General features: G+C 42.4%; 2 protein-coding genes and 1 pseudogene across 2 annotated transcripts; all 3 read right to left on the minus strand.

Annotated features, from left to right (window-relative positions):
• Positions 1 to 2,263: 2,263 nt before the first annotated feature.
• LOC143401365 (olfactory receptor 7G2-like) lies at positions 2,264 to 3,263 on the minus strand (annotated as a pseudogene).
• Positions 3,264 to 3,907: 644 nt separating this feature from the next.
• LOC143401371 (olfactory receptor 7G2-like) lies at positions 3,908 to 4,861 on the minus strand. The gene has a single exon (XM_076858754.2). It carries the CDS (start codon positions 4,841 to 4,843, stop codon positions 3,908 to 3,910), a length of 936 nt encoding a protein of 311 aa, XP_076714869.2. The 5' UTR covers positions 4,844 to 4,861.
• A 6,893-nt stretch (positions 4,862 to 11,754) lies between these two features.
• LOC143411004 (olfactory receptor 7G2-like) lies at positions 11,755 to 12,714 on the minus strand. The gene has a single exon (XM_076871867.1). It carries the CDS (start codon positions 12,691 to 12,693, stop codon positions 11,755 to 11,757), a length of 939 nt encoding a protein of 312 aa, XP_076727982.1. The 5' UTR covers positions 12,694 to 12,714.
• Positions 12,715 to 13,806: the final 1,092 nt, after the last annotated feature.

Below are 13,806 nucleotides of genomic sequence, written 5' to 3' on the forward strand. Positions count from 1 at the left end.
TAAAGGGTGCTTGGGTTGAAGCCAAGGAGTTCAACAGATTTATGCCCAGAAGGAAGAAGTTACCAGGTCCAGGCAATAAAGGCATAAGAAGAGCTTAGGTGCTTAAAGGCAAAGCCAAAGTGTTGCTTCAAGGTTAGGGAAATGTGTGAACAGAGGTATTAGACACCCTGAACTCATGTATGTGGACTTAGAAGAGCTGAAGATTTCAGAAAAGCCCCTCAGAAGCAACAAACTTCTGGCTGGATTGATGGTATTCATTGTATTATTAATATCACAAACAGAATTCATTAAAATTAATTCAGGAGTGTCAACTGAATAGTGAATATATCTGGGAAATATAACTGGGAATCTGAAATAAATCACATTAAATCTAAGCATTTGTAGGCATCTACTATACACATGCAAAAGGAGACATGCACATGAAGAATGAGTTTGCAATATACATGAATAAAAATGACTATAATTACAATTATAAAGGAAACATTAGCAATTAGTTTTAAGATGGATAAGAAGCTCAATGGGAAAGAAGAATAAATACATATTTTTAATAAGTGAGAAACATGACCCATTCTATATAAAACAACCCTGAACTTCATCAAAAGATAAATGGAAATTAAATGTGGTTTCATACCCTCTAATTTGTCAGGAAAATCTAATTTGTCAGGAAAAGTGACAAAGTTGTGGTGATGATGTGAAACACCCAAAATATCTACTGGTGAGGTAAAACAGTTCAATTAATTTGGACCTGCCTGATAGTGAATAGTTTAATACATACTCTCCTATCATCAATAATTCCACACAAGGTATATAACTGACTTTTTTTCCTTCAAAAGACAGAGAAAGAATATTTAAATAGCTTGATTCATAGTAGAAAAAAAATCAAAACTTTTACAACCCAGGAGGTACTTCTTATTTTCAATGTCACAATAAAAAACTTAAGAAATGGTACGTGAAAAATGAATAACTATTTGCTAAACATAATTTGGTTGATTCTGAAAAACAGAATGAGAGTAACTATAGACATGGAACTCATGTACTAAATTTGAAGATTAACAGGATCAAAAAGGAGCACATTTATGCAATACATTGTATTAGGAGATCTATCGGGGTGACAAAATGCAGTAGAGTCCTGTGAAAAATGGCAGTGTATAGAGCAATAGTGACTAAATACTGGCCATCGAGTCCTGGCTGCATGGATACTATCCCAGGGTGACCACGCCTTCTCCTTTTCTCCTGTCTTCTCCACTTGTCTTAGAAGAAAACATGGGATTACACTTAATGTGATCCAGGAGAAACTCCTTCCCAGCAAATCCTCTTTCCTCAAACAAGTAATGTTCACCCATTATCATATAAGTTAAAGTTAAATTATTGAGACAGAATCTGAACATATTTTGAGGACCAGCATTCAGTTCACTGCAGAAATGCAGCACGGTTGGTCCATGGAAGTGTTACACATCCATTGATCCAAGGAAGAATCAGGTCCAGGTGCAACACCTGAATTTCCTGCTATCAGTTGTTGACCTGAGAGAGAATGAAGCCTAGGAAGAGACCACCTCATGGAGGAGTGATGAAAGCTGCACATTCTTTGGGTACACTCCATACCTCAGAAGTCTCTGTAAGGAAGGATAGTTCTCTTTACTCTCAGAGCATACTCGTCTTAGACTTCCTTTTTTAAAAAAAATAAATTAGGATTGAAGAAAACTTCATTGGTGGGTTTCAACCATTTCACAGTCTCAAACCACTGAGTTTGTAGAAGATGATAATCAACATTCTATTTTTGCCTCTGAAGAGGTCTCAGAATTGTTTTGTCGGCTGGGATTAGCCACCACTTTGCTTCACAGTAGGACTAAAATTAGGAGTTAATGCACACAACCCCAAGCACATGATCACGTGGGGTCTCTTCTCCAGATATGACCACAGCTCTGCTTTAGCCTTTACCTGGCCCTTCTCCTCAAACTTGCTTTTTTCTTAGAGGGCAACAATATAATTTATTCACTAAAACTAGAACCCCTTCTGCAGGTACTCTTTCTATGAGAGCTGACCAATTTCTTCTGTGAAACAAGTTATGTTCAGATGATTAAAATTCTGCATCCAATTTCACAAAATGAGACAGAGAGAAAAGCCAGGGCTCAAGTCAAGTTAAAATGAACCTGGTTATTATGTTACCTTATCATGTTAAAAGAATGTAGTGGGAAAAGTCAGATATTCTGGAAATCAGGAACCTTGTCATTGTGACTTCTTTTACAAACCAACAAATGACATGTCAGAGAAGAGAAACAGTCCTTCTGATGAGCTTCCTCAAGGCCTTCTTCATGTCCCTGTTCCTCAGGCTGTAGATATAGGGGTTCAGCATTGGAGGGACCACAGAGTACATCACTGAAGCCACAGCAGTCTTCCTGGGGGAGTGGGTCACCTCAGAGCTAACGTACACCCCCAAACCTGTCCCATAGAACAGGGAGACAACTGACAGGTGAGACCCACAGGTGGAAAAGGCTTTCTACTTTCCTTCGGCTGATGGCATCCTCAAGACAGAGGACACAATGTGAACATAAGAGAAAATGATCCCAGAGAGAGGAACACCAGCAAAGATGAAAGATGGAGCATGTTTCCAGATGTTATTAATGAGGGTGTCAGAACAGGCCAGCTTGATGACCTGAGCGAGTTCACAGAAGAAGTGGGGCACCTCCAGGCTGTGCAGAAGGACAGTCTCAGCACCATCAGACAGCGCAGCAGGGCGTCCACAGTGCTGATGGGTAGTGAGACCAGAAACAGCAGGACACACTGCCAGGGGTTCGTGATGACTGTGTACCTAAGGGGAGGACAAAAGGCCATGTACCAGTCACAGGCCATCACTGCAGGGAGACAATTTTCCATGTCAACAAAAACTAAGACAAAGCAGACCTGTGGTGGGGCTGCACATCACGTGGGGAGCATGTGGTAAAGCAAACAGCAGGAGGCTAACGAGGAAGAAGGTGTGGCATCCCTCTCTCCCCTTCCAGAGCACAGCTAAGTGACCCAACTTCTTCCAACTAGGTTCCACCTCTTAAAGTCATGACACCAACAAAGCAGCAGAGTCTGGGGACCAAGCCTTTAATACATTGGCCATTGAGCACATTTCAGACCCAAATTATAGCAGCTGGGGACACTGAGGAGATCGGTCCTAGGAAATGTCTACCTCGTGTAGAACTCAATGAAGCCCTAATCCCTGACACTATGCGTTCCCTCTATCTCGACTCACTGCAATGAACAGTAGTTCTCTTCATGGTCTGACCTTATCAGAGTGAGGGTCTCATTTTCTTATGACAACAGAAGGTCAACTCACAGATAAAGTTCAAAATCTTAAATATCTCAAAACACTGACATGATCTAACTGTGTAATTTGTGTAAATAATGACCCTGAACAGGGAGGCTGGTAACACTACATCAGAAGGACACAGTTTTCCAGGGCAAACCTCACTTGGTATTTAATGGAGTATGAAATGTCAGTTCTTGGCCGGCCTCACTGTAGGTCTACATGTGGGATGACGCCCACCTGCCCCCTGACCATGAGCTCAGGTCAGGAAGCTAGTCTGCAGACGCTCACACAGGCTTCTGTAACCCGCCCTTGACCCATCCACTGGTCCAGCACTCTTTCTTCTGAAACTGATCCTCAGAAGTTACTAACATTGAACCACAGACTCGAACTCTGCTTCCACAATGTCACAGCAACAAAACGGAACCTTGAGATGGAAATCATTTGACAAAATCACATGTGAACAAAATCAGTCAGGTTTAAAGTACAAGTGGAATGAGCTTACACATCACATTATCTAGTCGCGGTGGAAGGATGCAGTGACAGAAGCATCAGGCATTCTGGCTCACCAGTATTCCTGTCCCTTTAACACATTCTCTAATCCTAAGCCCAAAGTCACAGCAAAGTTATCCCAGTGAAGAGGTGACCCAGGGCTTCCTTCATTTCCCTGTTCCTCAAGCTGTAGATGAAAGGGTTTAGCATTTGCGGGACCACATTGTACATCATTGAAGCCACTGCATTCTTAATGGAAGAGTCAGTCACTGCAGAACTCATGTACACTCCAAAACCTGTCCCATAGAATAAGGACACAACCGAGAGGTGAGACCCGCAGGTGGAAAAGGCTTTAGATCTTCCACTCCCTGATGGCATTCTCAAGATAGAGGAGACAATTTGAATATAAGAAAAAATAATCCCTGAGAGAGGGACACCAAAAAATATAATACCCGCTGAATATTTCAGGAGGCTATTGACCAGAGTATCAGAGCAGGAGAGCCCAATGACCTGAACCAGTTCACAGAAGAAGTGGGGGATCTCCAGGTCTGAGCAGAAGGACAGCCGCAGCACCATGAGGGTGTGAAGTAGACCATGCAAAATGCTGATGAGCAGGGAGACCAGAACCAGCAGGACACAGAGGCACGGGTTCATGATGATCATGTACCTCAGCGGGTAACAAATGGCCACATAGCGGTCATAGGCCATCACAGCAAGGACACAGTTTTCTAAACCACTGAAAATCAAGACAAAGCACAGTTGGGAGAGGCAACCTGTGTATGAGATGCTCTGACCCTGAGTTTGGATGTTCACCAGCATCTTGGGGATGGAGGTTGTACCCATACAGATGTCAGTGAGGGATAGGTTGGAGAGGAAGAAGTACATGGGGGTGTGGAGGTGGGGGTCAGAGCTGACGGCCAGGATGATGAGCAGGTTCCCCAGGATGGTGACCAGGTACATGGACAGGAACAGGCTGAAGACGAGGGGCTGCAGGGCTGGGTCCTCTGTCAGTCCCAGGAGGAGGAATTCTGAAACAGCTGTGTGGTTTATGGGTTCCATGTTGATTATGAATCTTATGGAAAAGAAGAGTGAGAATAAAAGAAATATCTCCTGGAGGAGCAGAAATGGTATCACCTGGTGAATGGTAGAACACTCTCAATGCCACTCTGGAGAAAATGTTTGAAAAGATCTGAGGATGAGGAGCAGTGGTCTATGTTTTATCACACAGTGTAGATGAATTCGATATTTCTAAGTTTTTTGGATTTTTTTTAAACTGTGCCTTAAAAGTAAAGAAAAAATTCTGATTTACATTGTGAACCTACATGGATGTTCTGATCTTTCCTTTGGCCTCTTTCTGCCTCCATTTCTCTTCCATCTTCCCCTCTAATACCTGCATTCATAAGTAACCTTTTTCACACATGTGCCAAGTGCTTAGACTGTAAGAACCATAAGACGTTGTTGTTCCTTCAGAATTAGTCCATGCATTGAATCAAAAAGAAAGATGAGAACAAACATCAAATCTATCTTCTAGAGCCACAGTCCCTAACTTGGGCATGCCTCAGAATCATTCAAACACTCATCAAATTACAGATGAGTTAGCTCATGCTTCAGCCTCAGGGGCCGGTAAGAATGTGTACAAAGTACGTAGCACATTTGGCAGGGACAGGGACAGGGACAGGGTCATGCTCCAGTTATCTCCAGTTGTCTCTTAACTACTCTGTCTAGCGTCCCTGGACAGTACAGGATTAGCATTCCAAACTGTTCCCTTGGGTCTCACAATTTTTCTTTAGAATCGTAGCTGTTTCTTGTTGAAAAAAGTCCAAGCATCCTTTCCTTTCAAGGTGTGGTCCTGTTGTACACAGGGTTAATTTTAGCAGGTGGAGGATGTCCAACCAGGTGGACAGGAGCAAAGATGAGACAATGTCCCCTTCAAATGTGCAGCTCATGAGATTCTCCATTGGAAACACAAGCAGTGTGTGTTCTAGCAATAAATTCTAAGAGAAACAGGTGCATGTCGATGACATTCTCTTTCTCATCCCAAGGGAACTTCTTCCCTGAAGGAGCTGGGTAATGCATCACTATCTAAAACAAGAGAGCAAACAACAATAGCTAAATGACAAATGAAATTCAGAGGTGCCCACGAAGACAGACAGAAATAAAAACATTTGCCCTTCAAAAGACAGAGACTTACAACATAACAGACTTGTTATATATTCCACTACATTTTTACAACTTAATTTACTTTTACATTCTTTAACTGACAGGTGTCCTGGTTACTGCCCGTATTCATGACTACATATATAATATAAAGCCATGTGCAGTGGACACGCCCACATTCAAGATGGCACTCCTGAGAAGGGAAGAAGATGAAATGGGGGGTGGGGGGACCAAGGTGGTCAATTTAGTATGCTTCTTAATTTATTATTTCATTTAAAAAAAGACCTGAAAGGATAGAACATAATGTTAACATTGGATTTTTGTGGAAAAAGGAGACGAGTGGCCACGTTTGCGGTGGTGTTAATTGAACTCTCTCTGCTATTCCAACTCAAAATATTTGGCAGCTCTGGAAAGCAAAGCATAAAGACTAGAAAGCTTCTGGGTGAGCCCCTCAGATCCCAGAACCCTCATAGTCCTGCCAGAAGGATAGAACAAAAGCTCTCTGTACATTGAAGCACCAAGAACCAGCAAAGGGAATTGCTATGGGCTGAACTCTATATCCTTAAAATTCAAATGTTGAAACCTTAATTCCCATTTAGAGAAGATGTGACCGTATTTGGAGATAATGCATTGAAACGATCAGTTCACACAAAGTCACAGGGTGTCCCTAATCCAATATGACTGGTGTCCTCCCAAGAGATTAGGACACAGACACACACAGAGGGAAGTCCACCATGCGGCCAGCACAATGGTTTCATTAATGAGGTTCTTGGCATAAAAGTTAGCTAGCAGAGATCGAAATAAACACACAGACTCAGTTACCTTTTTCTATGACCAGGTCCGAGACGGCTCCCCTCTCTGGTTCCCACCTCTAACTGCCCGGCAGGGCAGCAAGGCTTACTCAGGGCTAGCAGGAGAGAGAGAGAGGGAGCACGCCAGGGAGTAGCCTTTTATTGGGGAACAAGAAATTCAGGGGAGAATTCCATCCAATGAAGGTTGAAGGGGGGCCGCACTCCAAGGTCAGGGTCAGTGATTGGGCCCCCGGGGTCAGTGGTCAGTCACCTCCCCACACGGACGGGTTCTCTCAACAGGAGAGGGCCGGGGAAGCTCCGACACAGCCAGAAGCTTCAGACCCAAACCGGGAGTCACCCAGTCACGTGTGACAATGGCTCCCGACAGGGAAGTCCACATGAAGGTGGAGTCAGGCAGCAGCCCCCCCCCCCCAGGGACCTGCTTCTCCTCATCCTCTGCCTGCACGCTCCTCATGGCTTCCCTGGGAGGAAAGTGGAGCAAAACACCTGCCCTAGTGTCCAAAGCCTTCAGGGACAGTGAGCTCCTTGGTGACTTCCCTGAGAAGGACCCAGCACCTCACCTGCATGTGGAGTCAGAAACGTGTCCTCAGGATGGAAGACACACTCTGAGCCTGTGGGCTCCAGATCAGGGAGGGCCATCGCTGGGAGAAGGCACAGCTGCTGCCTCCTGAGTCCCAGGGCTTCTTCTGAGTGAGGTTTTCACCAGCTGACACCTGCAGTCTCTGTGTCCCTCAGGACTCAATATCCACAGCTCCTCATTATACCAGAAATGTCACTATTATTCTGATCCCAGGAGTGAATGTCCTTAAAGACCAAATCAGGATGGCTGATTTTCTGACCCACGAGGCCAGGCATACGTCATGCCGTTCTCTCCAATGCTTCTGCTCACCTCCATTTCACATACCTTGAATACCAAACACATTGAATTTCCCAATGAATATCCACCTCCCATTTTACATATCCCCATCCATTTCATCTTATTAGAAAGCCTAATTGAATTTTAGGTGTGAAAAATGTAACTTGCCTATACATAGGCACATACAAGAGAATTGTAAATAGATCTAAGATGTTGCAAAATTGCATACAAAGATATTTCTTCTTAAGTGTATTAATGCTTCTTAAACCTTAATTTTTGTTCTACTTATTTTGTACAGAAGATTCTCATCTGTTTTTGTTTGATACTTCTGGCTGCATTAAAAAGGACTATTGTTTCCTAATTATCATTTATGAATACTTTTCCAATTCAGTCCCAATATTTTCAATGGATAGTTTTCTTCACCTTAGGGGACTGTAAGCTGAAAGTATGGTTCTATGCATTTAATTCAGGTGTGAATTCATTCATAATATCACTACAAAGCCAAGTCGCATGCAAATTGTTTTATTAGGTCACCGTAAGATGGATGCCCAATTCAGACAAGATTAATACACTGAGGGAATAAACCAAAGTACCCTGCCTCCTAAAAATTATTAAAATGACTTTAGAAAATAAAATCCAGCAAGGAATGAAAAAGGGATAATGGATTCTTTCAAGTTTGGTTTTGCTCCAGGAATGCAAGGTTGGTTCGTTCTCTACAGAATTACATCAGTCATCCCTGAACCCTTTTCAGTTCTGCTGAAACGCCAGCTTCTCAATGAAGCTTCCCCTATGCTATCATTGTACAAAAAGTACAATACTTCAATATGTTCTTACCCTACTTCCTGATGCATTAGTCAGCATATAACAGACTATAATTTTCTTGGGCTATTGGGGAAATATATTAGGGTGTGTACATGAGTTCTATTTCTATGGAAGTCACAGGATGCAAACAAGATTAGGAAAGGGATAAACCAATGAAATTATCCCATTTGCTGGTAAATGGATAGAACTGGGGACTATAATGCTAAATGAAGTAAGCCAGACTCTCAAAGTCAAGGGTCAAATGTTTTCTCCAACTTGAAGAAGCTAGTCTAAGCTTTGATGGGTGGGGATAGAGAGGCCAAGAGAGGGAAGAAATGCAGGGAAGAATGCCATAAAATGAAAGAAAGATCAAGGGAATAGAAGAGGATTGAGGGGAGGAAGAAGGGATAGGATAACGGGAGAACAGTGGGATGAACCTGACCTAACTTTCCAATGTATACGTATGAATATACGATAGTGAATTTCACCATTATGTATATCCACAAGGTACTATTTTTTCCAAAAGTAAATAAATAGAAAGATCAAAGTAGAGGAAAGGAATTGGGGGGGAGGGGAGTGGAAGGGTAAGGGAAAGTACAGGGGACTTAATTGCAGAAAACTCTACTATGTGCATTTATAATTATGTCAAAATAAATCCTAATGTTATATATAGCTATTATGAACCAATGAATTTTTATAAAATCTATACAATAAAACTTCTATAATAATAACAATGAAAGGGAGAAACTGAACTGTGACATTCTCTCAGTGTTAGTGCCCACTGGAATTATAGAGATGAGAAGTACCTTCTGATTTTCCCAACTTGTGGCAAGTGGGCCAGGCCTTTAAATGTTTCATTGATCAGTCATTGGTTGCAGACCTTGGGTGCAGTCTCTCCCTTCTACTGAGGCAGTCCAAGAACTGGGCTGCCAATGAACGACTGTCTGCCAGGTGCACTCCCAGGGTGGGGCAGTAATTCCCTGCCCCTGACAACAGATCCTGGTGTACATCAGTGTCCATGCCACCTGCCAGCTCTTGCCTTCATAGATGAATGAACTCTCCCTGAGAAAAAGGATTTGCACCAAGTTTTGTTCTATCCTCAGTGTCCAGAATAGGACCTGGCTGTATTATGGTTTTTGTGTGGATAAATTAATGAATAATAAAAATAACTTCTAGGAAAATAATTGTCCTCATTACTTCTGAAATTCATTCAACACATCACAGTGTCCTCTCCACGCATATCTCTCTGGGATTGATTTTTCTCTATTCATGGGTGAGTGTATTTATCAATCAGCTGGAGCTTCTCTCACAAAATATCATGGACTAGGTGATTTAAACCACAAACATTTTTTATCACAGTTGTGGAAAACTCACTAGAACTACTCGAAGGAGGAAGTTTGCACACTTGTATTCAATAAACCCATCCGCAAATAAAACCATCTTACATTTCTACCAGGAAACATGAAAGAGAATATTGAATCACCTCTATTCACAACAGCAGAAAAGTGACTGTCTAAATTTCATCATTATCAGAAAGAACACCTGCTTTTTATTGTTACTACATATCACATAAAATTACAAAACCATCTCCAGTCACTGAGATAATCTTATTATGTGGATTTTATAAATAATGAAACTAAGCATGATCTTATAATGAAAATGAATGGGCTAAACCCCAAATATGATGAACTCTCAGAAATGCAATGATGAAAATGACAACAAAGACCCAGAAATCATTCATGACCTTGAAACTATAGCAAAGTCAAAAAGCAAATGGATATAACTAATTCTACAGGCAGATAAATATGGGTGATACCAATGCACTGGATTTATACAAAAGCAGCCTTTTGATTTCCCAATTACCCAACTCAGGCTCTGCTAGATGGAATCAAAGAAATGATGTTGAAGTTAGAGACTGAATTATTTTGGAAACACTGCAGAACTGTTCAAAACCCACAGATGCAGCCTATATAAAAGGAGCCCTGGATTTCCCAGCACTTAGAAAAACTCTGGCTCCACTAATGAAATTTCTCTCTACCTCTGTCAGTATTGTAAGAATGCATGAAATTAGATGAAGGCCCAAACACATAATCTGGAAAAGCTCATTCTCTATAAACCTTCACTTCCAACATAAGTAACATTCACCCACTTGCCATATAGGTCCATAAGCAAGAGTAAGAGGCTTTAGCAAATGGAAGCATCATTTTGGAGGCCGCCATTCAACTGAGGACACAGATGTCTTCTGTGTGACTCCATAGAGAAAGCTGTTACCAAAACACAGAGGGTTGGGCACTCATCTTTCTGGCTCTGGCCCCATGTCCAGGCACAGCATTCACATCTGCTGCAACCACCTGAGGACTCTGAGGAGCACGTGTCCTGGCAGGAGGTCACCTCACATAGGGCTCAGTGAAGCCCAAATGCCTGAAACTACACATTTCTACTTCTGAATCCTTGGTAAGGAACAATAATTCCCCCCCATTGTCTCGGTTTATCAGAGTTTCGTTTTCTTTGTAAAATGACAGCTTCTCCAAATTACAAAATCATCTCAAGTTACTGAGATAATCTTATTATGTGGATTTTATAAATAATGTGGATTTTATAAATAATGAAACTAAGCATGATCTTATAATGATACGCTTTTTTAGGGAATGCCTCAGTAATTATGTAATTGAGTGTGAAAGTGCAGTTCTCTTGCCTCACATTTGATCTACCTGTGAGATGAAATGTATGTAGCCCTCCCGACCTATGGGATCAGATTGAAGACAGTCTCCAGATATGATCTTGACCTTGTGCAAACCTTTCCATGCCCTGTCTACCTTCTACAACTCTCTGTCCTCCGAGGCTGCTCCATAAAATATCACAAAAGTAAAAAAAAATACCCAACTCAGGCTCTGCTGGATGGAATCAAAGAAATGATGTTGAAGTTAGAGATTGAATTATTTTGGAAACAGTGCAGAACTGTTCAAAATCCAAAGACAAGTTTGAAGTCCAAGTAGAAATGCACCTAGCTGTCATCTATCCTCCCAACCATAGGATCACAGGAAACAGACCCTGCATCCCACCACGGGGCGCTTCATTATTTCCCAAAACACTCGTTTCCTCCACTTGCCTTTTTCTAAGTGTGTGCCACACAGAATCGGAAAAGTCCAGAGCTCCAAGAAAGGGAAATGTGCTCAGATACTTGAAATCTTCTGTCATAAAAGAAAATTCAGGTTTCAAGGCACTTTAAAGTACATATGGTCATGATTTTGTCTCATTATTTTAGAAAAACTGTATTGATGGAGGAGACAGGAATTCTGTCACTTTGATTTACTCTACAAACCTATAACCAAAGCAAGGACCCATCACAGAAAGGAAGCCATCCTACCCATGAGCTTCCCCAAGGCCTCCTTCACGTCCTTGTTCCTCAGGCTGTAGATAAAGGGGTTCATCATCTGAGGGACCACAGAGTACATCACTGAGGCCACTGCAATCCTCCTGGGGGAGTCAGTCACTGCAGAGCTAATGTACACCCCCAAACCTGTCCCATAGAACAGGGAGACGACACACAGGTGAGACCCACAGGTGGAAAAGGCTTTGTGCTTTCCTCCTGATGATGGCATCTTCAAGACAGAGGACACAATGTGAACATAAGAGAAAATGATTCCAGAGAGGGGAACTCCAAGAAATAGGAAAGATGCAACATAGATCAGGATGTTATCAATGAGGGTTTGGGTACAGGAGAGCTTGAGGACCTGAGCAAGCTCACAGAAGAACTGGGGGATTTCCATGTCTGAGCAGAAGGACAGCCGCAGCACCATCAGAGTGTGGAACAGGGAATCCATGGTACTGATGAACGCAGAGACCAGAACCATCAGGACACAGAGGCGAGGGTTCATGACGGCTGTGTACCTCAGGGGGTAGCAGATGGCGACATAGCGGTCATAGGCCATCATGGCAAGGAGAAAATTTTCCAAGACTACAAAAACGATGACAGAGCAGGCCTGGGCAAGGCAGCCTGTGTAGGTGATGGTCTGATCCTGTCTTTGGATGTTCACCAGCATCTTTGGGATCGTGCTTGAGCTCAAACAGATGTCATTAAAGGAAAGAGCGGAGAGGAAGAAGTACATAGGGGTGTGGAGGCGGGGGTCAGAGCTGACGGCCAGGATGATGAGCAGGTTCCCCAGGATGGTGACCAGGTACATGGACAGGAACAGGCTGAAGATGAGGGGCTGCAGGGCTGGGTCCTCTGTCAGTCCCAGGAGAAGGAATTCTGAAACAGCTGTGTGGTTTCTGGGTTCCATGTACTTAATGAATCTGATAGAAAAGATGTGCGAAAAGATAATAAATTTTATGGACAGCAGCAGCCCTGGGGAAGATGACAGAAATGCAGATGCTTGGTTCACTCCAAACTTACTGCTGGTACCCTCCAGGGATGAGGAATAGCAGCAAGCTCTCTGGGTGGTTTATTCATGTTGAATTGTGCAAACCAATTAAAAAAAGCTTTCTCGTGGGCAATTTGAATTCAAGTGGTTATTCAGATATATCCCTCTGAAAATGTTTCCCTCCACATCTCTTTACTCATTCCTCTTTTTCTCTCCACACCCTCTATCAAAATAAAATTTACTGAATACACACTGTTTCTGTGCCAAGTGCAGAGAATGAAACAAAGTAGAAGGTGTCAGGTTTCAAAATCATTTCGTGACAGTAAAAATAAAAAAGCGAGAATGAAATTTTGAAATCCTTCTAAAGCAAAGGTTCCCTGGCTTTGTCTTGCTTCAGAATCATCTAAAGATATTTTCAAACCGAGGGTGTGTTAATTCTTACTATCATCTCCATTTACCCACGAGGACACTTAGGTAAGGTGAGGTTATATCATGGATATGAGATCCCCAGTGTATGCTGGTCAAAACTGGGTTGGAATTCAGATATGCTGACTGCCTAGTTGATTCTTGAGTCATCGCCAGCAAAGCCTCAGAACTAGCATGGCTCCATGATCACTCAGTTCCCATGATTCTCCTTGGACATTTTAATGACTTCTTCCTTACCAAAGCCTTTGGTCTTTCCCTTGCTTTCAAAGTATCGATTGCTACCAGTGAAATTAATTAGAGCAGGTGGATGGTATCTGAGTGAAAATCAGAAAATGTTGCCTCTACATTTGAAGCTCTGAAGACTCCCCACAGAAACACCTATTGTCTCCTTTAGCAATTGGTTCTAAGGGAAGTTCTGTCTTTGAGATCCACTGTCTCGTTAAGGGAGTTATGGCCTTAATTCTATAGGTGTCACGTCATTTTTAGAGAAAAAGTGAAATGCATAGACATGTAAGAAAACAGACAAAAATAAAATACATTCCCTGATATTCAAAAATCAGAAGCTTGCAAGATAACACACACTTGTTCGTGAGCACTGTCAAGGTC

This window comes from Callospermophilus lateralis, chromosome 1, assembly GCF_048772815.1.
Source record: "Callospermophilus lateralis isolate mCalLat2 chromosome 1, mCalLat2.hap1, whole genome shotgun sequence".
NCBI classification, from domain to species: domain Eukaryota; kingdom Metazoa; phylum Chordata; class Mammalia; order Rodentia; family Sciuridae; genus Callospermophilus; species Callospermophilus lateralis.

Excerpts from the sequence above, each read along its gene's own strand:
- LOC143401371 (XM_076858754.2), bottom strand. The coding sequence starts at position 4,843 with ATGGAACCCATAAACCACACAGCTGTTTCAGAATTCCTCCTCCTGGGA.
- LOC143411004 (XM_076871867.1), bottom strand. The coding sequence starts at position 12,693 with ATGGAACCCAGAAACCACACAGCTGTTTCAGAATTCCTTCTCCTGGGA.